At 41.2% G+C, this 24,586-nt stretch overlaps 4 protein-coding genes across 5 annotated transcripts; 2 read left to right on the top strand and 2 right to left on the bottom strand.

Moving 5' to 3' along the window:
• Window positions 1-3,767: 3,767 nt before the first annotated feature.
• LOC117268328 (G-protein coupled receptor 4-like) lies at window positions 3,768-4,800 on the top strand. The gene has a single exon (XM_033644692.2). The coding sequence runs from the start codon at window positions 3,850-3,852 to the stop codon at window positions 4,798-4,800; it is 951 nt and encodes a 316-aa protein (XP_033500583.2). The 5' UTR covers window positions 3,768-3,849.
• A 258-nt stretch (window positions 4,801-5,058) lies between these two features.
• Window positions 5,059-9,668, bottom strand: LOC117268051 (zinc-binding protein A33). Its single transcript, XM_033644207.2, has 6 exons — window positions 8,545-9,668; window positions 8,196-8,291; window positions 7,882-8,112; window positions 7,775-7,797; window positions 7,576-7,694; window positions 5,059-6,832 (listed from the first exon to the last, which is right to left on the bottom strand). Exons 1-6 carry the CDS (start codon window positions 8,932-8,934, stop codon window positions 6,294-6,296), a joined length of 1,398 nt encoding a protein of 465 aa, XP_033500098.1. The 5' UTR covers window positions 8,935-9,668; the 3' UTR covers window positions 5,059-6,293.
• A 5,642-nt stretch (window positions 9,669-15,310) lies between these two features.
• Window positions 15,311-18,151, top strand: tubb4bl (tubulin, beta 4B class IVb-like). Its single transcript, XM_033645029.2, has 4 exons — window positions 15,311-15,496; window positions 16,306-16,414; window positions 16,580-16,690; window positions 16,786-18,151. Exons 1-4 carry the CDS (start codon window positions 15,440-15,442, stop codon window positions 17,841-17,843), a joined length of 1,335 nt encoding a protein of 444 aa, XP_033500920.1. The 5' UTR covers window positions 15,311-15,439; the 3' UTR covers window positions 17,844-18,151.
• Window positions 18,152-19,442: 1,291 nt separating this feature from the next.
• crb3a (crumbs homolog 3a) lies at window positions 19,443-24,182 on the bottom strand. Of its 2 annotated transcripts, none has more exons than XM_033645030.2 (4): window positions 23,743-24,182; window positions 23,027-23,223; window positions 20,488-20,534; window positions 19,443-20,393 (listed from the first exon to the last, which is right to left on the bottom strand). In XM_033645030.2, exons 2-4 carry the CDS (start codon window positions 23,157-23,159, stop codon window positions 20,184-20,186), a joined length of 390 nt encoding a protein of 129 aa, XP_033500921.1. In that variant the 5' UTR covers window positions 23,160-23,223; window positions 23,743-24,182; the 3' UTR covers window positions 19,443-20,183. The 2 variants fall into 2 exon arrangements, with proteins under 2 accessions (XP_033500921.1, XP_033500923.1); XM_033645032.2 differs by lacking the exon at window positions 23,743-24,182 and adding an exon at window positions 23,546-23,719.
• Between the last annotated feature and the right edge of the window lie 404 nt (window positions 24,183-24,586).

The raw sequence follows: 24,586 nt of genomic DNA on the forward strand, positions 1-24,586 counted from the left end.
TAATTTTTGGATTATTTGCTTATGCTGATCCAAGACCATCCCTATTTACCCTGCCTAATTTGTATATGCTGATCCAAGACCGTCATCGATATGCTGATCCTGGAAAATTTGTCTGTGTGACGACAACATAGCATTAATGGTCTTAAGTTAGCAATAGCAATTTTATAGAGAATCAACATGTCCATGATTATACAGGGTTCAGATGGATGTGGTGGTCCTAGTCATGCAAACAAAAAGTGTGTATATGTGGAGTATACATGTTTGAAAGTGTGTCTGACACAGGTCTTTGCATGATATCATCCTTTGCAAAATGGATAATATTTGCAAAATAATAATATACCACCACTCCACTGGATTGTATATCACTGTATATGACATATTATGTAGTTTGTAGTGATGCATGGGTGTATAAGCAGCAATTTATTGTAGCTGTATAGCCACTCCATGTACAGTTAGGCAGTTTAGTCCAGTGGCTGCAAAAATCAAAGACAGGAAAAAAACCCACTGTGCTACTGAAATTTGTATTAACTTCACTTATTTTTCTCCTTGGAGCAATTAAAAACACATCAAAAATGTTCAATAATATGCCTCTGAAATGTAGCAGAGTACAAGTATAAAGTAGAAGGAAATGGAAATACTCAAGTAAAGCACATATAGTATATCTCTAAATTTGATTACCAGACCTTCAGGATCAGGTCCTCAGACATGCCCCTTTTTTGTTTTTAACACCTGGAGGTACCTGGTTTTGACTGGGAGAGTCACTTTTCCCTCACGAAATCAGAAACTCCAGGAGATCCTCCCCTCCTGGTCAGCGTCAAAGCCATGACACATTAGAGAAGTTATAAATGAACCCCTGGATCACACACTGATGTTTGACACACACAGACACACACTGCATCATACGACACAGCAAAGAAGAATATCCTATACTGGTGAGTAAAACAATTTGAACTTTTAATGAGCTTCATGGGTCAGTTACATTTTGTATGTTGTTTTGTACCTGCTCAAAGCATCTCAGTCAATTAAGAGAGGCAGGCTAGACTGTCTAACTGTTGAATTTAAGTTACATCACCTCTATATTAATTATCAAGATTGATGCAATAAATTTATCTTATTAGAATCAATGTCAACCTAGAGAAATCTTACAAATTACTGTGGATAAAACAATGTGGTTGTGTTGAGTTTAAGTGGATTTCCTGACAACTTTATGCAGGGAATAAAATACTTTGTAGTAAATTAGAACATTTAATCTGTCTTCAGTTGCTAAAAGGTTTTTCAATTTAAATCTTTGATAAGAAAATTTCTGTATTTTCATTTGAAATATTTCAGAAATCTGCAAAGATAGTTACACTTAATTTATACTTGTAGTTATTACTCAAATAGTTAAATGCAAATGCAAGAAAGAAAAACTGGAGAAAAAGCCTGTTATTAGTGTTACTAATCAGTGTACTAGTAACAAGCAATAAGTGATAAGATAAGACAAGATAAGATAAGATAAAATAACTCACTCGTAACAGCAGCTCAAGATACAAAAGCAAAGGCAAAAAGTGACGAAGTGTGTGAGTGATAAAAACACAACAAAAATTACAAATAAGATAAAAAATTAAAAATAATAATAATAGAAAAGCTATATACACTTATATTTACAGTTATATTTGTTTTTGTCTTTAAAAAGTCTTAATAATAACAAAAGGTAACAGTAAAATAGGTAAATAGCTTCCAACCTTTAATGACCCATGCTTTTGATTTTGTAACAAAACAAGTCTCCTTTTCCAAGTATAACCTTACTCTTGAAAATTTCAATGAATACATCTTAAACAGGTCATTATAGTGTAGAGTATTCAGCACCCAATTAAAGGCTCCAAAATAGCCTTCTATTTAAAATTCTGTTTTGTTAATTTCATACGCACTAGACATGCCTGAAGAAAAAAACAGTTGATTAAGTCTGCCATCTCCAGGGACGATCATCTTGGCAAAGAGCTTCACTCCTTCGTCTGTGTGATTAGCCCCACAGGAGCGTGCGTGGCCTGAAGTAGCACCGGCAGCAGTGGGAGGTGAGAAACACCATTCACTCAGGGAGGAGGGGCAAGAAAGGTCCACATTTAATCCGAATAGGCCCCTTGATGGCTGTACAAGGAACGATCACAGCCTCTGGCTCCAATGGTCCCTTCAGTGAAGGGAGCTCAGGTGTACTGCATGTAAAGACTCATGCAAATCAGCTTGACTCTGACTCAGTATTTGTAATATAATCCCAGAGCACAGAACAAACAATCACAACATGCAAAAAAGCTTCCATTTGTGGTTCATTTGTGCTTAATAGGGCCCAAAGACAGAGACACAGAGCTCAAGGCCCAGTTCACCCGTAATGCTTTACTTCATGTCTGACTCCAGTTTTGATTCCATCAATCCAGCCATTATTGCATTTATTTTCCAGGTTATTGTCCTTTTCTGGTCAGAAATTAGCTTTAGGAATAGTTTAATGTCAAAAACAGGCTTTTAAGAGCTCCAGGACAATACTAAATTTCAAATGAACCGATTAACAATAGTCTCAAGCAATCGCCTACGTGCAGAATATGAAGCTTGCCATTTTTATTTGGGAATAGCTGCCCTTTTTATTCTGCTGTGAGAGGGTGGTGCTTTTGGTCTGAGTCCCATAAGTGAATTAGATGTCCCTGTGTGCACGGAGTCACGCCTCCCAGAGGAAGATACGTGCAGACACAATAACACAATAACAGCCCGAGGAGAAGCCCTGACAGTGTTTGTAACATGTTTTTATTGCTCTCTGGGGACTGTCGCTTTACTCTGCGGCTAGTTTAACTCTACTGAGAATAAACTTTTCAACAGATTAGAAACAAGGATTCTAATGATCAACAGTCATGACAGGCTGTATCATTTAGAAGATCACAGACTAGACTAGAAAAGAATATGAAGAATGTGTCTCCTATGTGTATGTAGTGAGTGAGTGCTGTGCAGAAAGTGATTAAACATGTTAAACCTGCACAGATCAGTTGCCAGAACAAATTGTTGATATTGTACATTTCTGCAAACCACAAATAAATTACATTTTTTTACATTTCACATCTATCACATTAACGTTTCTAAAGTAACATAATGTATGAGCTGACTGTCACTGGGAGGTGGAGGGGATGGTGGATACTGTATCACCAGTGCAAGATGGCTGCCAAGACTAGCAAACAACAAAAGTGGTTGGGTTTTAGCGAGTCATTGCTGTGTTTCCATCAGCTTTAGGCTCCTGATGTGGATGTTTTGTAGCTACTTGTTGGTGTGTTTGCATCAACTTTTTAGGCTCCATGCATGGGTGCTTTGAAGCACCCTGTCAGTGTCTTTCCATCTGCATTTTAGGCTCCAAACATGGGAATTTTGTAGCAACCTGTTGCTGTGTTTTCATCTGCTTTTTACGCTCCAAATGTGGGTGTTTCGTAGCAGCCCGTCGGTGTGTTTCATCTGCTTTTTAGGCTCCAAATGTGGATTTTTTGTAGTGACCAGTCAGTGTGTTTTTTGTCAACTTTTTAGACTCCAAACAGAAGTGTTTTGCAGCAACTTGTCAGTGTGTTTCGTTCGGCTTTATAGGCTACAAACGGGCATTTTGTAGCCGCCAGTTGTCACCAACTGTTTTTTGTGCCAAAACCGAACCACAGTGTTTTTGAAATTTTAAGGTTAAACGGATCCACGACACAATAACGTGCATATGTAATGTATCCATGGTTTGCAGAAACGCACAATGTCAAAATTTTGTAGCGATTGGGTTGACTCTCACAACTATTCTTATTCTTCTCCCATCAGAGTACTGGTTTTTGTGTTTGTTTTGTTTTTTGCAGTTGCAGAATAATGGAAAGAAATATATCATCAACTCTCAACTCGACCGCTCTCCCACTCAATACCACTGCTAACGCCACAGAGAAACCCTTCAGTGTATTTGATGGATGTGAACATATGGTAGAGGGCATCCTCTTCGACCTGACCCTGCAGTCCATCAATGTAGCCGTGGGAATCCCTGCTAACTTACTTGTCATCGCCATCCTCATTCGCAATTGCAAAGAGCCCACCACTTCAGACATATTCTTGGGCTGCCTGGCCTCCATGGATGCCTACTTTAGCGCCATGACCCCTGTCAGCTTCCTTAACCTTTACCACTGGCACAGCAAAGAAGTTTGGTCAGCCCTGAAGTTCTCCTATGGTGTGAAAGATATAAGCGGGCCGTTGTTTCTCTCCTGTATCTGCCTGGATCGATTTATTGCCGTGCTCTTTCCAGTTATGTTTGGGCAGCTTAAACACATTAAGTACAGGATAAGCCTCTCACTGCTGGTGTTCTGCCTCACTTTTGCCTACTCTGCAGCCAAGGTTGTGGGAGGTCTTCCCAACTTTGAGAAGGTGTTCACCGGTGCGATCTTGGCAGCATTTACTTGGATGGTCGTGTGCAATGTGTCTATCCTGTGGGCCCTGAAGAAGTCCCGCGGCACAGGTAAAGATGAGATGCACCCCATGAAGAAGAAGGCCTTCAAGATGGTGCTGTCTATCCTTTGTATCATTGTGTTTAACTACCTGCCACCTGTTGCAATGTTCCCTTTTGAAGACCACTACGCCCCTAATGTATTTCGCTGCTATGTGCAGCCTGTGGGCTTTGCTTTCCTCAACATCAGCAGCACCATCCAGCCGCTCGTCTATCTGTCTCGTCTGGAGAGGATTCCTTTCCTCCCAGACAGCTGCGTCAAGAAGTACTGCACCTGTGTCTCGGCAGAGAACAATAAAACCCCACCTGCTCAAAAGCCACCTGCTTAGATTTAGGAAGATCTTATATTCACATTGTAACTCATGGATGCTCAGTTTAACATTTGTCTCTAAAGAAGACTTGTAAGAGAAAGGATACACTATGAATACCATATATCTGTGAATTTGTGACTGTGACTCCTGTTTAATTTTCTAGATGTGTGTTTTCATTAAGTAGATTCTTATGTAAACTGCGAAACTGTAAAAATCTGGGGGTAAAATGTCTACAAACAGCTCGAGGTTTCTGTGTTAAAATAGTCTCAACTGTAATGAAAGCCTTCAACATATTTATTTGACTTTGGCGCCATCATGTGTACAAAAGACAGAAATAAACAGTACTGTACAGTCTAAACCCCTCATCATGAATGTGACACAGACTTGTGTTTGTGCATGTGTGTGATATTTATTCTTTAAAGTGCATAGTGCTGAATAAGTTAGAAACCTCTCCCTCATCTGAGTGCAACATAATATGGTAATCATCAACAGAAGAATCATAGAACACCCGCACAGCAGTGTCATTCATTTTGATGTAAGTCATAGGCAATTTAAAACAGTGAGAAAGACAGGGCTTGCCACACACCAAAACCTAGTTGTTAAACTTCTGATTTTTACCTATAACATTTTTTTTTAATGTAAACATGCTTTCCCATCTTCCACCACAGACAGCAATGTATATTTATCCTCTTACATTAGCAATTTAGGAACCATTTCTGGATTTTATGACAATTTAACACGACAGCTTGTCTTCAAAGTTAAATCATTTCATAATCTAGACACTCTCTGAGCATTGCCCTTCAAAGCAATAGTGCTACAATATGGGAAATACCCTTTTTGGTTTCTTGCCAAGAGTTAAATGTCAAGAATTCTATACAGCCCAAAACCACACATTTGCTTCAAGGGACTTCACAGTCTGCACAGCATACAGCACACTCTGTTCTCAAAGGGGCTGCATGTGAAATTCAGAGCACAAAGTGGAAGTGGCTGAGCTGGTGGCTAGCAGCTAACCGTGCTAACTCTATAAACAGCACTACAACATTGACGGAGCTAACAGTGTTAACTAGGGGGACCCCAGAGGGTGGGCGCTTTGCTCCCAAGATGATGCCATCCCGGTATCAGTGATAACATGCTGTACAAGGGTGGTGCAAAGCAGTGGCGATGAGCTATAGCCAGCAGGATACACGCACGTGCAACCAGACCAGCTTACCACAAGAAACCACAGAGAAGCTTGGATTACAGCACACAAAGTTTACGTGACTTCATTCTCTACGAAAGAAGGCAATTCTCCTGTGTATCTGTACATAGCAAATAACAGTTTGCTGCTGTATTAATGCTCTGAATGTCACACACAGAACCTTTAAACCCTTTATGATTGATTCGAATGTCCAGTAAAGATTTAACTGGAGCTAGCTGCCAGTTATCTTAGGGGGAAACCATTTGTCACCAATCCCACTCATCCATCAAATCATGACTGGAACCATATTTTCTTGCATAAAACCTTCATCCTCTTATTGTCGCAACATGGTGACAAGTACCCTCTCTGGCATTATTCTCAGTGGATGACTGCTCTGTGTATAAAAATATGGAAGTAAAGTTTCCGTGAATGTGTCTGTGAATGCATAAATGAGTGTGTCATCAGCAGGGTTGAAGAAAGACACCGTCCCTTTGTTGTAATCCAGTTGCACTCTGACATGTTTTGGCGCTCTTTTAACTGTCAGCGGCGTGGGTGGCGAGGTCATTGCCCTGAACTCTCCGTCCCGAAAGCACAAAGTCCAGAATCCATTCTCAGGCCGAGCGGAGATCTCAGAGTCCCTAGGTACAGACAAAGAGGCCACGCCCAGGAGCCAGTCTTGATTACTTCCTGTTTCCACGACCCAGTGGTGGCTTCCTGAGCCCAGTGCGGTCATGCCTACCACTTCTGCGCTGATGTGGAAGCGCTCTGGGTTGTCAGGGCAACTGTTGTGCTGCTTTGAGTAATGGACGGAAGTGAGGTCGTCAGACAGGATGAGGCAGGGGTGTGCTGTGTTTGGGTCCAAAGTCACAGGAGCTGAAAGGCAGGATATTAGCAAAAAGACAGATATGTTAAAGCAGCACAGTCACCACGAGAAAATGTCAGCATTGTATGTTTCTGCACACCATGAATACATTACATTGGTATGTTTCGTATACATGTATAATAAGGTTGGAGGGGAGGGGATGGGATGGTGGATGGTATGTCACCTGGTCAAAATGCCTGCCAAGCTGCAGACTACTGTTTGAGACCAACAAACATCAAAGCCAGCTATTTTTTGATGAGTCATAGCTGCATTTCTAGCAGCTTTTTAGCCACCAGACTGGGGTGTTTTTCCTGCCAGAATAGTGCTATAAAAAATGGTCTTTTTAACTGAGACATTGCCGTTTTTTCTGCTGGCATAGTACCATGAAAGGTGGACATTTTTTCCCAAGACATTGCTGAAGTTTCGGCTGGGATTGAGCCACAGAAAACAGTAGTTTTTTACAGAGATGACAACAGCTTCTCCAGCAAAATGTGATCTTTCTCTAACCATAACCAAGTGGTTTTTGTGCCTAAACTTTACTACTGGTTATCCACAGCATTGTTGAAATAGAAAGAAAAGTAAAGCTCCAACGTATCCACTACATAATAGCATACAAATGTAACATAGCCGTCATTTGCAGAAATGTAAAATGCCAACAATATTCTGGTGATTGGGTTTGTTGAACAGGATTTGGGTTGCACAGTTTTACTCTTTCGGCCTCAACATGAAGACAATTACACTTATATGTACTTACTGTAGTCAATATGGTCCAGCATTTTCTCCCAAACTTTATACTTGAGGTTGCAGAGATGCACTGTAACATCAATCAGAAACCCGGCCATGTTGTCTGAACCAAACGCTATGCTTTTCTCTCTGTGATAAAAACAAATATCTTACATTGAGAATGTATCACAAAGTAGAAATAGTGTAAATCTATAACTTTGTTGACCTACCTGTCCTGGGTATCTTTGAAATTCTGGAAAAGGAAAAATACATAATCAATGTGGGAAGTTTTTGGGAACAGTGGTTAGAAAGTTGATGCACACCTGACTGTACCGACCTTCAACAAGACCATATCCTCTTCTTTCAGCTGCTCCTGTATGACTGAGATGGTCTCTGCGATCAACAGCACTTCTGCTGAAAGTTCTTTGATCTTATCCTTCATTCCTGCCATTTTTTCTTCTTCTTCTTTCTTCACAGCTGCTATTCTGGCCGACTCTTCTTGGTGGAGGATTTCGTGGAGCTGCTCGAACTGGCTCTTGATTGATTTTTGCGTTTTCAGTGACTGAATCTGCAAGAGATTGTTGACATTTTTATGTGACCAAATTTCTTTTTAGTTCAAAACCATTTATCTGTCAGTTCATCTCAGGTTACCTTAATGTACTTGAACATGTCCGCAGAGGTCATGTGAATTCTTTTGAGGCTGTCCACTTTCTCTTGCAGGTTCTTTAGGGATAAGGCAAGTTCATCCTAAAAATCAAACAGGCCTCGGTCAGTAGAGATCAGAGAGTTTAACAATGTGTCAGTAGTTTGAGTGCTTTGGATACTTTAGGCCTGGGTTCATCAGTGAAACATTACAGCCTGGCGAACAATCAGGACAGACTTGTGGGACAGCATTCTACCGTTAGGTGTTACCATGAATACTTAATGTTGACTGAAACAGCTGAGCACATTTAGCAGGTTGTTTTCACAGGTGGGAAACACATAAATTTATTTCCCTTACCTTGCAGTCGAGAACTGCCTCTTCTATAGGCGAGCAGTCGTGAGTCTTGTGCAGTTTAGAGGACTGACACACCACACAGATGGGCTGTTTGTCAACCAGACAGAAGAGCTTTAACTTCTCCCCGTGCAGACTACAGTTCATCTTCTCTTCCAGCGCCACTGAACTCCTCTTGGCCTCCACCAGAGCTTCACAGACATTTCTCAGAGCCAAATTGGTGGGAGGACTGGCCTTGGAGGCTTTCTTCCTGCATACTGCACACTCACGTATCCCTGTTTCCCAAAAGCGCTTCAAACAACTCCTGCAGAAGCTGTGGCTACATGACAGCAACACTGGGTCCGTAAAGATGTCACAGCATATTGGGCATGTGAGATCCTCCTCTGGGAGTGACATGATAAGTTGCTTCTCATGTACAATGTAGAGAATCCAAAGTTAAAAACAGCATGTGTCCCCAGGTTTCAGTCCTTAATAATTCCTCTGTCAACTATGATGTAGCGTGCCTGGTTAAACTTGTCTCCTGAAAGTCTCAGAGCACACTAACAGCCCCTGCATTGTTCTTGACACGAAGTAGCAAGTGCTCTCGGCTTTCCTGTGCATGACTTTTGTGGGAGTAACTCAAATCATGCAGCACAGTGAAACAACACTGTATGTAGCCGTGCTGGGAAACAGGAAATGAAGCCCTATTGGCTGGTCGTTGGGTCGCTTTAAGCTGGTTGGTAACTGCATGTTTGGAATGTCATCATTCAGGATAATGTGAATGTGAATGTTCCAGCGTTGACTTCCATGCTAACAGCCAAAGGCAGCATGAGCAATCATTTTAATCTACTTATTAATTCACTCTGCAGTTAGCAATTGACCATTTAAACAAGCGAAGGTCATGTAAAACAATACATTGCAACTAATTTCATACATCAGTGAATTCAGTGACTGTGGCATTGTTGCCCTGCTGTGTTCAGAGGGTGGTTTCTGACCTCTAGGCATTGAGTTTTAACCCAGACTGGCTAAACCAGTTCAGAGAATTCAGCAAGACTAACCAATAAGTTGCTTATTAAAACCTCAATGAGGCACAAATTTACTTCAAAGTGAGCCAAAGGGCTACAAAAAGACACAAAGCAAGCAATACAAAAAAAAATACAACAGGCAAGACAACATAGATATCAGGAGACAAAATAGATATCAAGGATGAATCAGATGGCATATGCCAGTTTAAAAAGATGTGTTTTAAGATGGGATTTGAAGGTGGAGAGAGAGTCAATATTGCAGATATCTTGTGGGAGAGAGTTCCAAAGTCGGGGGGCGGAGCATCTGAAGGCTCTAGCTCCCATGGTGGACAAGCGAGCAGATGGTGTGGCAAGTTGGATAGCGGGAGAGGATCTTAGAGTACAGGAAGGAGTGTGAATATGAAGGAGTTCAGAAAGATACAATGGGGCTAGGGCATCAAGGGCCTTAAAGGTGAGCAGCACAATCTTGAAGTCGATATGGTGTTTGACAGGGAGCCAGTGAAGTTGTTGAAGAAAAGGGGTGATGTGCTCAATTGAGGGAGTTCGAGTGATGATACAATTGCGATGTACAAGTGATAATAGGAGCAGTATATGATAGTATACATGTTATAGGTAAATATTAATATATAATAGTATATGTATTTAACAATAATAATCATATATGTATCATGATAGTAGAAATATTAACATCCCTGTCTGGTGGCTAAAAATATTAATATTAATATTTATTTTATTTATTTAATTTTTATTTAATTGGTTTTATTTTATTATTTTTTTACAGTTTTTATTTATTTATTCATTTATTTATTTATTTAGTAGACAAAGGCATAAGAGAAGGAATGGCAGTAGAAAAGGGAATAAAGTAAATAGATAGATCCTTTATTGACATTGAAACTTTGGTGGAGCAATCCAGTTAGCAGCATATAATGTTTACACATGCACCATCATACACTCACATATTCACCAACACACCCTCGCTCATTACATCATTCTCACAATCACGTACAGTGAAGTAGACAGTAGTCGAAGTACTGATAGTAGTGGAGTAGTAGCCTTATCTTTGGTCCTGAGCTGAAGCCTTCTGATCCTCCTCCTATATGCCCTTGTAGGATATTTGAAAAGCTAAGTATAGAAAAAAAATCTGTATAGTTAAGCGTAAAGATGGCAGGAGGCGTCTACAAGTTTTTGTCTACCAGTATTGTATATTTCTTTGCTCTTTTTGTCTTAAATACTGTGCAAATAAGTTGCTGTGACAGAATAATTTCCTGTGGGAATGATAAAGTACTCTGTCTGTCTTGAGGCCAGCTGAAATTGTTTTGCCTTGAGGACATTTCACTTCACAACTTCACATCCTTAACTAAACACATAGTAAATTTGAGAATGCAATGGAAACATTGTTCATTGCAACAGACAGTTTTGTACACACAACTACGTACTTGTGTATGAAAAATGAACAGTGAAGGTCATTATTAGGCTGTTCGATTCAGGTCTGGTCTAGTTCCTCTGTTTTTCAACCCTTCAGTCAGGTCTGACCACTTTGAATTCCCAGGTGAATGCATCCATACCTTGCAGAAAATCTGGCAGAGTCTGTTTTTCTTCTTGAGCTGGGTCTCATTTGCATCAGTATCAGATGTAGCCGTAACACCTTCGTTCATACCAACATCGCTTCTCTCATCTTGAGGGTCACTGCTGTGGACTGCTGTGGTCCGATGGAGTGTGAAGGAGCTCGTCCTCTTCTACATGATCAACTAACTGCAGAAAGGTGGATTTCATCTTACTGGAGCAGGCCTTGGATGTGGCTGGAGGAGAAGAGGAAAGTTTGTATCCAGATGATAGTTTACTTGATGACAACTTGACGGACTCGTCCATTTGTTCGTCTAAAAACAGATGGACCTTTTTCTTTTGTCAGCAGCTCCACCATGTTGACTTCTTGTGGACTTTGATGGTATGTGCATCCATCAATCTCATGATCATTATTTTTTTTGTCCATCTTGACTGTCTAAATTTACAAATTAACTTGCAGCAAGTGGCAGAATGGACATTGAAGGATCCTAAACTTAGTGAGGCTTGTAGGGAACAAGACAGAACAGAGTTGACCTCATCAGAGATCGCTGTCACAATGGGCTCCATACATTTGGGTGTTATGCCAACAGATTTGTCCACACCAGCCACTTTACTGAAAACCTCTCCAAAGGAGCTTTTAAAACTTAGGTGAAGTTTGTCCTCAGTACTGACAGACTTTTCCCTGAGAGGCTATAAAAGCCAATTTTGGCCAAAAGAACAACATGCCTGGGAGGAGGTGGTACTCCTCCTGGTCAAGGTACCAATTTCGGAGCAAACTGATTCATGGCTTGTGGTAGAATATCACTGATTGTCTCTATGAAGAGTGTCAGCACCACCACACACACGTTAGCCAGCTTGTCCTTCACTTTAGCAGTAGAAATACATTTACTTATTTCTCTCTGCTGCCAAAAAGGAAAAATACACAGAGAAACAAAGGTAAAGCACAAAAACAAAAATGCACACAACAAATGCCAAGTGCACTCAAGTGTAAGCAGGAGTTTCAGTAAGTAAACTACTTACTTTTCAGTAAGGCTGTCAAAAAATGCCTTGATTATGTTGATTATGTGTAGAAGATTTATTTTAGGCCAGTGAGCTAGTGAATGAATCTGTGAATGAAGACTTTTCTCTGTGATGTTCTACTGGTGGTGATGAAGTGGGGGTGGATGGTTTTGGCGCGACAGTATTCTCTATTGATGTGATGTCGTCATCCTCCACATCCATCAGTTCCAGAGGGACAGAGGTCAGGTCTGCCTGCAGAGCGGCCTTGATGTCCTCACTGGAGGCGGTTGAGGCAGTGGGAGGAGACGCATGGTCAGATGACTCGATATTTGATCCAAGGTCTCGTGGAACATTTCCAGTCTCCGGGGTGACGTCCTCATGCTCCACATAATCAACCATCTCCAGAGGGACAGAGGTCAGGTCTGCTTCCTCAGCAGTCTTGATGTCCAAACTGGAACTGGTTGACACAGTGGGAGACATCTCTTCAGGACAAGGAGTGCTATATTTTGAGTCACTGCTTTCTGACTCGACAACCTCATCCAAATCCTTGTCTGTTGCCTGCTGGACCTTATTCCTTGATTTTAATGTGATGCAGCATTTCCATACCGACTTCAACCTCTTAAAGATGTTGCTTTCACGTCTGTTTGTAGATTTCACGTCTGTCCTGTCAGAATCACATGACCTCTGTGTACTGACAGTCAAAAAGGATTCATATAGATCTTTGTCATCCTCCTGGAAGGTTGCATCCACAGTTATGTTTTTAAGAAATTAGGATTTTTTAAAATGTTCTGTAATCCCTCTTCTATGACAGAAAATATGTAAATATGCCTCAACTTGTGTAAAAGTATATCAGCAGTGCTGCTGATGAGAATTTCATTTCATCAGTTTGATATCATTGAAATATGCATGCGTGTGACATAATTAGTCTTTTTCTTAACACACCACATTTATACAGGTCATTTTTTGCTCACATATAAGGGACCAGAAAATATCTTTTCTGAAAGAAGAATCCAAGAAAGACAAAATGTAAAATACATGGCAGCTAAAAATAGATTAAATGACACAGTGAACTTCTGTAGAGAAGTGGCAGTGCATTTCCAGTTGTAATGGAAAGTGACATGTTTTTAGCATAATTGAATTTTTAAAGGTGTCCTTGATTCTGAATATAAAACTCAACATTATGCATAATAGTGTCTGCCTTTTAGGCCCACAGGTAACGAATATTCAGTGTTCACATGCAGAGTTTTCTTATAGTCATAATAGCATAAAAACAATAGTAATAAACTGCATTTGTAGAGCACTTTTCATACAAGAGATGTAGCTCAAATTGCTTTGCAATAAAAAATACAAATGCAACACATTAAAACAAGGCCAAACAGACAATACAATTAGACAATAAAAAGACCTGTAAGAATACTAACAAGGAGGGAATTATTTCAAAATAAATTAATGAAAGCCAAAGTAAATAAATAGGTTTTCCGCAGTCTTTTAATAATGTTCAAATCAAAAATAATACAAAAACATCTTTAACTTTAGAAACTGGCTGAGGGCTTTAAAGGAGAGTTTCACAACTGTAAAAATGTGCTTTTCCCTCGACAGTGTTTCCCTGTTGAGCTGCAGTGGAGGGCTAGTAGCAAAAACAAGGAATTTGGTACTAAATAGCCTGTAACTTTGGACAATATCCTTTTAATGTGCCTAACTCAGATGCCTCATATTAGCTTCAGATAAACTTTGGAATACATTTTTGCACATAATGAGGTCTGTGGACTTTGTCCTTCATCGTGTATGCCATTCTGATTGTAAAACAAAAGGGTGATATAGGTATATTTTGATGCTAGAAATTTTGTACTTTTACTTAAAGGTGCAGTGTGTGAGATTTAGGGGGATTCAGTGGATTTTGTGTTTTTTGTACTCTCACCAGCCACTTTATTAGGTACACTTGTTCAACTGCCCGTTAACGCAAATACCTAATCGCCAATCACAGAAATCACTATCAAATATCCAGTGAGCAGCAGTTCTCTGGGGAAAAATGCCTTGTTGATGCCAGAGGTCAGAGGAGAATGGCCAGACTGGTTCAAGATGATAGAAAGGCAACAGTAACTCAAATAACCCCTCGTTACAACCAAGGTCTGCAGAAGACCATCTCTGAACCAACAACATGTTGAACCTTGAAGCAGATGGGCTACAGCAGCAGAAGACCATGCCAGGTACCACTACAATTCACACGGGCTCACCAAAACTGGACAATAGAAGATTGGAAAAACGTTGCCTGGTCTGATGAGTCTGGATTTCAGATGGTAGGGTCAGAATTTGGTGTAAACAACATGAAAGCATGGATCCATCCTGCCTTGTATCAACGGTTCAGGCTGGCGGTGGTGGTGTAATGGTGTGGGGGATATTTTCTTGGCACACTTTGGGCCCCTTAGTACCAACTGAGCATGGTTTAAACACCACAGCCTACCTGAGTATTGTTGCTGACCATTTCCATCCCTTTATGACCACAGTGTACCCATCTTCTGATAGCTACTTCCAGCAGGAAATGCACCTTTGGGATGCAGTGAGTTTTGCATCATGGATGTGCAGCCGACAAATCTGCAACAGCTGCATGATGCTACCTTGTCAATATAGACAAAAATCTCTGAGGAATGTTTCCAGCAATTTGTTGAATCTATCTAAGGCAAATGGGTGTTGACTCCCTCTATAGAAGATTTGCCCTTGGCTGCACATCCTTTGTTTTACTCATTTTGTCCTGTGTTAACATGCAGACCTCATGGCACCAAAACATAATACTGTAGGATAACATGAAGTTGTAAGTCAAGAAGTCCCCTAACTCCAATTGACACAATTAATATGTTACTGTCCGTGTCCTTTCAAATCATGGCTGACTGATGTTGTGTGTTAAAGTCAAAATAATAAACTCCTACTTTACAATAGACTTCACTGTTAAAACTGCGCATCAATAACCTCGATGACCTCTCATAGTAAACGCCTCAGTCATGTGTTTCTGTGTGTGTGATTGGAGGGTGTGTGTGTGTGTGTGTGTGTGTGTGTGTGAGTGCACGTGAATAATGATGAGAATCCCTACTGATGACTGATGCAGCTCCTCACACCCTATCCGCCATTTCCACGGGTCTTGGTCCCTCCCTTTCTCCTCCGGTCTTTGGTTGCCATGGCGATGACGTCAAGTTGCACCACCGATTCAGCCCAGTAGACGGTCTCAGAGGCGGTGCAACAAAATCCCGGACGACCGACTGCAAGAGTCATCATCCTGTGTGAATCTCTGCCGCTCAGTCTCACATCTCCTACTCGACCATCCTCCTCTCCATCTGTCCAGAATGCGCGAAATTGTGCATTTGCAAGCCGGTCAGTGCGGAAACCAGATCGGAGCCAAGGTAATTCTTCTCATTTCCATTTTCTGTGTGGTTTGACATTGTGGCGACACCTGAGCCCGCAGCTAATCCATCCTCCAAGAATCCTCTAGAATAAACCCATGGTGGTGTCGTCTCTTGATCCAAGCGTCGTGCAATGACTGAAAATTGAAATCATAGACGTTTTGCTCATTCATATTCTCTGCACGGTTTACACTGGCCTTAAGGCTCGTGCACGGGTGCGTTCGTGTTAAATTATGCAACATATAAAATACATTTGCTTTGCAAAATTAAGATTTGAGCATTAAACCCTTTTTGTCGAGTGCTGCAATCAATTATTTAAAGAATTGACGGTAGTAGTACTGAAACCACTGTCTGTGTGGTGTGGTGTAGTAGCAGCCACCCCTCCCCCTCCACATATATGACCTATTTTGGGCTCTAATTCTTTTCAAGCAAATTCCAGTTGAAAAAATGTCTCATTCACACAAATCCATGATTTTATTTTGTTACTTTAACACATACGATTGCATATTTTGGTAGTTTAAAGCTTGCTGAGGTTTATTGTACAGTGTGTTCTTACAGCATCAAAGACACTTGCTTATCAGATTATTGCCATCTGCTTGATTACTCCTGAGACAGCCTGCATTTCAGACTAATAGACTGCTCTTTTGACCTGCACTCAATTAGAGAATTAAACAGCCATTGCAGATTTGCTGGTGTAAAAATAGCTTCCTGTAAAGTTGCAGTGTGCTATATCGAGAAACACGGCTTATTTATTTATTTTTACCGTGACTTAACATCTATCTCCTTCCTTCCACGCCTATTTTTCTCAGTTCTGGGAGGTGATCAGCGATGAGCATGGCATTGATCCCACTGGTACCTACCATGGCGACAGCGATCTGCAGCTAGACAGAATCAGCGTCTACTACAATGAGGCCACAGGTGAGCTCCAGATACAGTGGTAACACAACAGAGCAAACTGAACAATCTCTTTTCTTCCCTCACCTGCCCAGCTCACCTACCGTGCAAAATAATTTGCATACATGTGTGTGTTTTACATTTATTACATAATGCATCAAGCTTGACAAGCATCCGACTTGGTTTCAGGTGGGAAGTACGTGCCCCGAGCCATCCTGGTGGATCTGGAGCCTGGTACGATGGATTCAGTCAGGTCCGGTCCCTTTGGGCAGATCTTCAGACCCGACAACTTTGTCTTCGGTAAGCTGTGAATTTAGTGAACTAACCTGCAATCACGTCTGAATTTAGTGATGGTTTTTTCTCCATCAATGAACTGTGATACTTTTTGATGACAGGTCAGAGTGGAGCTGGAAACAACTGGGCCAAGGGCCACTACACCGAGGGAGCCGAGCTGGTGGACTCCGTCCTGGATGTGGTGAGGAAAGAGGCTGAGAGCTGCGATTGCCTCCAGGGCTTCCAGCTTACACACTCCCTCGGTGGCGGTACTGGCTCTGGCATGGGCACCCTGCTCATCAGCAAGATCCGCGAGGAGTACCCTGACCGCATCATGAACACCTTCAGCGTGGTGCCTTCTCCCAAGGTGTCAGACACTGTGGTGGAGCCCTACAACGCCACTCTCTCTGTCCACCAGCTGGTGGAGAACACAGACGAGACCTACTGCATTGACAATGAAGCTCTCTATGATATCTGCTTCCGCACACTTAAACTCACCACCCCCACCTACGGAGACCTCAACCATTTGGTGTCCGCCACCATGAGCGGCGTGACCACATGTCTGCGTTTCCCCGGCCAGCTCAACGCTGACCTCCGTAAGCTAGCTGTCAACATGGTGCCCTTCCCCCGTCTGCACTTCTTCATGCCAGGCTTCGCCCCCCTCACCAGCAGGGGCAGCCAGCAGTATCGCGCCCTGTCCGTGCCTGAGCTCACCCAGCAGATGTTCGACGCCAAGAACATGATGGCCGCCTGCGACCCACGTCACGGCCGCTACCTCACTGTGGCTGCCGTGTTCAGGGGCCGCATGTCCATGAAGGAGGTGGATGAGCAGATGTTGAATGTGCAGAACAAGAACAGCAGCTACTTCGTAGAATGGATCCCGAACAATGTGAAGACTGCTGTCTGCGACATCCCACCCCGTGGCCTCAAAATGGCTGCCACCTTTATCGGCAACAGCACAGCCATCCAGGAGCTGTTCAAGCGCATCTCCGAGCAGTTCACTGCCATGTTCCGCCGTAAGGCCTTCCTCCACTGGTACACAGGAGAGGGCATGGATGAGATGGAGTTCACCGAGGCCGAGAGCAACATGAACGACCTGGTGTCCGAGTACCAGCAGTACCAGGATGCCACTGCTGAGGAGGGCGAGTTTGAGGAGGAGGGAGAGGAGGAAGTCGCCTAAAACCTCAACCTAACCAGCTGCCAAGCCTCATTTTAACACACACCCCTTCCCCATCATCCCCCTCCATCATGAATCGAATGACCTGACACACTGAGAAACTGTCACTGTCTAGATCACTGTTGCTCTAGTGTTAGACATCAATGTGTACTGATGCTAGTTACGTTTTTGGTTTAACTGTTTTTGTATGTTGTGAATGCACTGACTTACCGTTACATCTATCCTCTCATTGCCTTGCAGAATTGAAAAGCAAGTGATTTTAACTGTGAAGCCTTGGAATTGTAGGGTGAATAAAATCCAATGAAAGGCCACATTTGCTGCCTCTGAGTTTTTATTGATTCACTGAATGTGTGATCTGACATGACTGCACTTCAGTGTCTGTACTGCCAAGTAACTCTCAACCCAAAGGTTAGGAAGGTCACAACCAGTGGTGAGGTAGAAGTTGATTAGCAGGGTTTACTCCTAGGTAGATGGGTTGGTTACCAAGGAGGAAGTGGGCATACTCTCCTATATATTCCAATGGTTTTTGGCTAATAGGTGGGCATACTGTAAAGGGCCATTGAAAGACCGGTATACCTCATATACCCTCCACTACACCACTGATCTCAAAATGATTCATGTGGTCTATAAAAACATGTTTTTATAGACCATAGATGCAAATATTGTAAAGGTGAAAACAATTATTGACATTAGTAGTCAGTGAGAAGCAGTGGTGTAAGGTAGTTACGATGGGCCCAGTGCACGCTATCATGCACATATCGTCTTATCCCATGATCAGAGACTTGATATTGGAAAACATCAACATAGATATTACCCAACAATCATCACTGCATATCTGTAAATAAAAAAGAAATTAATTTAACAATTTAAATAGTTGATTAATAGTTTTAGAATAAGCATATTGTTTTATTATAGATGCCTTTAACTATTTTACAAAAAAGGACAAAATAAATATGACGAAGATGAGTTTGCGTTTTTCAAGGGCATATATAGCAAATGGCACTGTTTTAATTTACTGAGGGTTCTTCTTTGAACACAGGCATATTTTCAAGGTAGCAATTTAAGAGCCCATTCTCCACCCAACACATTGTTGAAGGACCCAATCTCTCTACTCTCTCTACGCCCTTCATTAGTCCAAATCTAGACTACAGTGTTATTTTCTGTAGTAAAAGTCGATGTTAAATTATTTTGGCCTGCTTTCCTCTAGTTTCCAAATATTTCTGTTTATACAAATACCTGTACAAAAAAAGATTAAACTCTCTCTGCAATTTTTCATTACACCATAGGGAACCTTTTCTTCCAAGGAGACTAACAAAGGCCTCAGTGTTCACAGGTAACATCTCACAGGTTGTTGTAGGAGATGAACTTTTCACTATGACTACCAGTCCTGCTTATCTGCTAAGGTGTTTCATCATCCAGTGACTCATCGTGCAAAGTTATGAACTTGTTTACATTTTCCCATTTTTGTGAAGACCTTTTTTTAGATATGGTACATTTATATTTTCCTACCAAAGTGTTATTTTGACTGGGATTGCAGGGGAAATATAATCATAGCTTCAGTAACTAAATGCATTGTATAAACTGTCCTCGGAGATGCTTTAAAATGTTTGAATGTTTTGTGAACACATTTTTTATTTGACAAAAGCTTAAATAAACATGCAACATTGTAAAAACATATCTGCATTTTTGATCTCATGAAATGAAAGACAAGACTTTAAACTAGTTTGAAGTGTAAACAATCTCTTGCTTTTGCTCAATATAATTTGTATAACTTCATTTTTAATTTTTAAATACAAGAGTTTTTGCATTATTATAAAATATTTAATCACACTCATTCAGCTAAAAAACATCTGTCTCGATTTAAAATGCAGTGGACTCATCAGGACTCTCAGTAGTAAAAGAAATGAGCTTGAGGTAAAGATTGGTGTTGATTTTGCCAGTGACAGTATTTCAAAATCACGTTGTGGAGTAAATGACATATTAAGGCAACTGAAATGAGAAAACATCTCTAAACTATAGTTATTAGTCGGGATAAAATACTGAAGCTCCTGTTCCATTCGTGCAGAGGAAATGTTCAAAACCTCCTTGAAATGTTCAACTGTTCTTAAGATCAGCTAGATCCATACGTCCAGGTGCATTTCTTCATAGTGCCATACAGGACCCAGTCAGTGCAGGTTGAAATGAAAGCTGTAAGTAAATGCATCATGTTGTGGTGCCTCAGTCTTGGCGGTCTGTCCTCTCTTACACCTGGGAAGACATTTCTGTCTCTGATCGGCTCAGGGGAGAGAGCCTCGTCACACACTGTCCTCACAGGATTTTGTCCAAACACAAAAGCAGAAACTCTCAGATGAGTCTTTCCTCCTTTGGTAACTTTAGTGCATCAGGTGCCGTCACGCCGCGTGCACCGGACTGTTCCTCTGCACTGGGTCTATACGTCCCTTCAGTCTGTCTCCTCTTTTTCACCACGCAGAGGAGCCAGGCAACAACAGCCAAGACTATCGCCAGAACACCCAGGGTGACTGTCGGGGCCACGATAGCTGCAATGTTGGGTCCCTGCAAATGGAAATAAACAGGGGTTTGATCAATGTGGTGACACTGGATGCTTTCTGATGTCATTTAGTGGTCATGATGAAGATTTGGTACTCACAGCGGTGTTATTAGAACGGCTGTCACTTGCAAGCGTAGTGAAATTCCCTGTGAAAAGAGCAGACAGGTCAGAAACACTGGTAACAATGCAAACTCTTTTCAGGCAAATTCTGCCTGCTTCATGTGTTTACCTCATACATTTGGGCCATCACTACTGGTAACCTATTGGGGCTGTCCGTTAACTAAAAGAATTCCTAGTTAAGGTCCACATATTGTAATATATTCAGTGTCCTTTGGTCATGTCGAGCTATTTTGCTGTCTTTGTTAAGTAGCTATCTGTTATTCACTCATGCTACAGCAGAAAACTGCACTACAAAATAAAAGCTCTGTGCTGGAAATTCACTGTACTTCAAAATAAAAACTCGACACGTTCCTGTGACCCACTTTTGGACCACAACCCACCAGTTGGGAACCACTGATTTAAAGTATTAATTTGATATTTCGGGAAATGAAAGAATGAATGGACTAGTTTACAGGGAACCAGCAGAGCAGTATTGCAGTATTTTTGAGATCGTTCTTGGTCTCGAGACCAGCTTTTGAAGGTCTCGGTCTCGTTATGGAATCGTCTGCATTTTCACTCGATCTTGTCTCAGTCTCAGACAAAGAGGACTCAGGATTTTACTTCAAGTACAATAAAGTATATATATTAAAAAAAAAGAGTAATCAGCAGAGACTCCAGGAGGTTACTGGTACTGGCCAAGAAGTAGTCCAATACCTATGTGCCGAACTCTAGGCTTCAAAATGGCAGTCCACAAATGAATGGGTGACATCACAGTGGCTACGTCCATTATTTTTTTAGTCAGTGTCCAGTACATAGCCCCCCTTAAACAGTGAATTGCTGTTTTTACATTTCAGTTTATATGTATTTAAACAAACAAGATATAATGTCTCAGTAAGCAATTTTTAGAGGTGCCACTCGTGTTGTCATGATACCGAAATTTCTATATTTGATCTGATTGACAGTGAGGGGATAAAATTAAAAATGTTGTTGAAAAGAAAAATATAACTAGGCTATTACATGATAACGATTACTTTTCTTTTCTTGGTTAGTGGCAGAGAACAGCAGAATGACTGCAGTGAAAATTAACAAGAGGAGAAAGCAAGAAATCTCTTTGCACTTGTTTCCAGACGTGTTGCTAACATTAGCTAACCAGCTGCTTAATTTCGTTTAAGTACATGTAAACACAGTCACTAAACAATCCGTACATTGATGAATGAAAGCATACGTCTTTAAAATCCAGCTGAATAATAAAGTGCACACTGTGTGATTGGAACTTATTACTAATGTCCAAAAGATCACGCCAATGAGACAAAAACACAAATAAATGTTTAACTTTTATAGTTGACCAACTAAAAGGAGGCACTTATTCACATTAGAGCTGCAACAATAAATTGATTTATCTGTTAGTTGTCAACTATTAAATGAATCACCAAGTAATTTAATAACTGACTAATCGGTTAGAGTAATTTAAAAGAAAAAAGGCAAAATTCTCATATGCCAGCTGCTTAAATGTGAATATTTCCTTGTTTCTGTATTCATCTGTGACAGTAAATGGAATATCTTTGGGTTGTGGATAAAACAACACATTTAAATATGTCATCTTTGGCTTTGAGAAACACTGATCAACATTTTTAACCATTTTCTGACCAAACAATTAACTGATTAATCAAGAGAATATATTCAGATTGACAGTGAAAATAATTATTATTTGGAATCCTAATTCACATCTTTTTTTATGTAATGGAAACACTATTCTACACAGGTAGAGTAAAAGAGGAACCAACAGTGCAGCAGAAGTTGCTTTGAGCCTTATGCAACACAAAACGCAGCACACAGCACCAGTTATCTGGCCTGTGTGTTGCTGTTTCCAGCCATTTTATCCATGACCAGCCATGTGATTACTCAGTGACATCACAAAACTACAGTTACTACTTGACCAGAGTGTATGAGGTGGAGGAGGCGCTCAGGAATGCAGAGTGCACTGAAGCTATGGCACACTCAGCTGAGTCAAACGACACGAAATATGGGAAAACAACTTCAATCTATTGTTGTCCTGTTTGTTTGTGTTGAGCAATACAAAAGTACTGAAAGTCACTTTAATAAGAAAGTTTTGTTCTGGAGACTTCAACCGTCCCTCACTATTTTCTGAGTCAATCATTCACCAGGGCAAATAGTAAACTCTGCAAGGACAGAAGTGCAACTTGATAACAAGAAGCTGGGGGTCACAGGAGGGGGCAGACATGCTCTAAAAGGAGAGCCGACTCTATTGTGAAACTCTTTTGTATGCATAATTATTGATAAGATAAAACCAGAACTAAATGCACCTCTTTCTCACAGTGTGTGTGTTTCTTACTTCAATCTTTAGTCAAATGTTCCTACAACATGCTGACAAGCCCGTGCATGTCTCAGATTGGCTCTGGAATGTTCTCTCTCTCTTTTATTTTATCTATCACTGCAGGATGTAATGCTGCGTCTGCAGGTGTGGTCATCTGGATGTCTTATTTGTGTGGGGAGGATGTAGGGATGGTCACTGACTCACCGCACGCAGGATTACTGCTCAGCACTAGCAGTAAAACACTCCCAACCACAACTCCAGGCACATCCAGACGCGCTGCCATCTCTACCCGTGACCAGCAGGGGCCAAGTGAGGGCAGAATGGGAGTTCGGCTCATCAGCTCGGGTCCATTTCGTTGGGTCCAGCGTTCACTGCGTGGATTTATCGCCCATCTTTAACAGCTAAAGACACATTAATGTCATTTTTTTGTCACTCTTATAGACTCCTTTAATCTGAGGTTGAGTAAGGAACACCATGCAACCACTGAGTCACACATTCTGCCTGATGTTGAATCACCATTAAACCTGCTCACACCACAGGAAAATAATAAGCTATTAATAGAACACGTATTTAAAACTGAGCACAGCTGTCTTAAATGTCTTATTTGCAACAATATTACTACTAATAAATAAGTCAATAAGTTGTAAAGTTCATTTCCCACATCCTGTTTTCAGGTGATCCAGGAACATCGAGCAGCAGGTTGATTCCTCGCTTCCGCCTCACCTTGTCCAAAATGAAACCGCAACAAATACTTCAGTCCATTGAAAACTAACAGGTAACACCTCAGGGCACAAACCGTGCTTACTTGAATGGCTCCAGTGCCGGACTACATCCTCCTCTGCACTACCAGTTTATGTAAAGCAGTTTGCCTACTCTTCAAATCGCCATTGGTCACATGGGTGAGTTTCGTGTTACATTACCTGAGCGCAGTTATCCACCTGCAGCACAGCGGACAGATACTCCTTTGTATTAAAGCCGAGGAAAAGCGCAGGTTGCTTAAGCAGAGCAGACCCGATCACTCCTGTTGCGATAAAAACAACTCCCTCAAAATACTCTACATTATCTAAAAGATAACTTCAGTCACATTAAAGCCTATTTAGCTCCTGAAACTTTATTTAAACTGAACTTTTATTCCTGATTGCCAGGTTGCTCTTACTCAACCTGCAGCAGGAGCACAATGCCTAACTGTACTCCCCTCCCCAGCTCTTACCTAGCAACCTGCCTGATGATGGTGTTGGCATGAAATAGCGCCTCCATCAGGTTTCATGTTACCAGACATGAGAAAGGATATCAGCATTCCTGAGATATTTTAAGGATGAATTCGGCGGCCAGCTGGTCCAGTGGGCTCTAATCCTCACCTAATCTCCCCCTCACAGACTCACAGGGGCAAAGAAAATGTAGGCAGCGTCAGGCCTAATCTGTGGTGCTCAAATAGTTTTCATTTGAACAGTGTGTGAGGGCAGTGAGGCGTTTTTCAAGAGCAGAGAAAACTGCTGTGGAAAATTACTCCTGTAATGAGCAATGAGACAGTCTGAGGAGGTGGCAGGGTAGCTTGTTTTATTGTATTTTTTACTGTTTGATACTGTGTTTTAGTGATGTAGTGTTTCATGTGACTGCTCATGAGAGACAGGTTATGAATCAGGGTTATTTTTATTACTACTAAGTTACTGTGTTATTTATTAATGGGTACATTATTCATATTCAAGTAGTAATAGATTCAGCATTATTGAGTTACTGGTAAATTTGTATTTCATTGTCATTTAT

The sequence above is a fragment of the Epinephelus lanceolatus genome, chromosome 18, assembly GCF_041903045.1.
Source record: "Epinephelus lanceolatus isolate andai-2023 chromosome 18, ASM4190304v1, whole genome shotgun sequence".
Lineage (NCBI taxonomy): Eukaryota > Metazoa > Chordata > Actinopteri > Perciformes > Serranidae > Epinephelus > Epinephelus lanceolatus.

What these genes read in the sequence shown, in the direction of transcription:
- LOC117268328 (XM_033644692.2), top strand. Translation starts at nt 3,850, where the DNA reads ATGGAAAGAAATATATCATCAACTCTCAACTCGACCGCTCTCCCACTC.
- LOC117268051 (XM_033644207.2), bottom strand. Translation starts at nt 8,934, where the DNA reads ATGTCACTCCCAGAGGAGGATCTCACATGCCCAATATGCTGTGACATC. An exon ending in AGGATATGGTCTTGTTGAAG is followed by an intron (nt 7,798 to 7,881) that starts GTCGGTACAGTC and finishes TTCCTTTTCCAG; the next exon opens with AATTTCAAAGATACCCAGGA. An exon ending in GCTGGACCATATTGACTACA is followed by an intron (nt 6,833 to 7,575) that starts GTAAGTACATAT and finishes CCTGCCTTTCAG; the next exon opens with CTCCTGTGACTTTGGACCCA.
- tubb4bl (XM_033645029.2), top strand. Translation starts at nt 15,440, where the DNA reads ATGCGCGAAATTGTGCATTTGCAAGCCGGTCAGTGCGGAAACCAGATC. An exon ending in GAAACCAGATCGGAGCCAAG is followed by an intron (nt 15,497 to 16,305) that starts GTAATTCTTCTC and finishes TATTTTTCTCAG; the next exon opens with TTCTGGGAGGTGATCAGCGA. An exon ending in ACCCGACAACTTTGTCTTCG is followed by an intron (nt 16,691 to 16,785) that starts GTAAGCTGTGAA and finishes TTTTGATGACAG; the next exon opens with GTCAGAGTGGAGCTGGAAAC.
- crb3a (XM_033645030.2), bottom strand. Translation starts at nt 23,159, where the DNA reads ATGAGCCGAACTCCCATTCTGCCCTCACTTGGCCCCTGCTGGTCACGG. An exon ending in GAGCAGTAATCCTGCGTGCG is followed by an intron (nt 20,535 to 23,026) that starts GTGAGTCAGTGA and finishes CTCTTTTCACAG; the next exon opens with GGAATTTCACTACGCTTGCA. An exon ending in GCCGTTCTAATAACACCGCT is followed by an intron (nt 20,394 to 20,487) that starts GTGAGTACCAAA and finishes TTCCATTTGCAG; the next exon opens with GGACCCAACATTGCAGCTAT.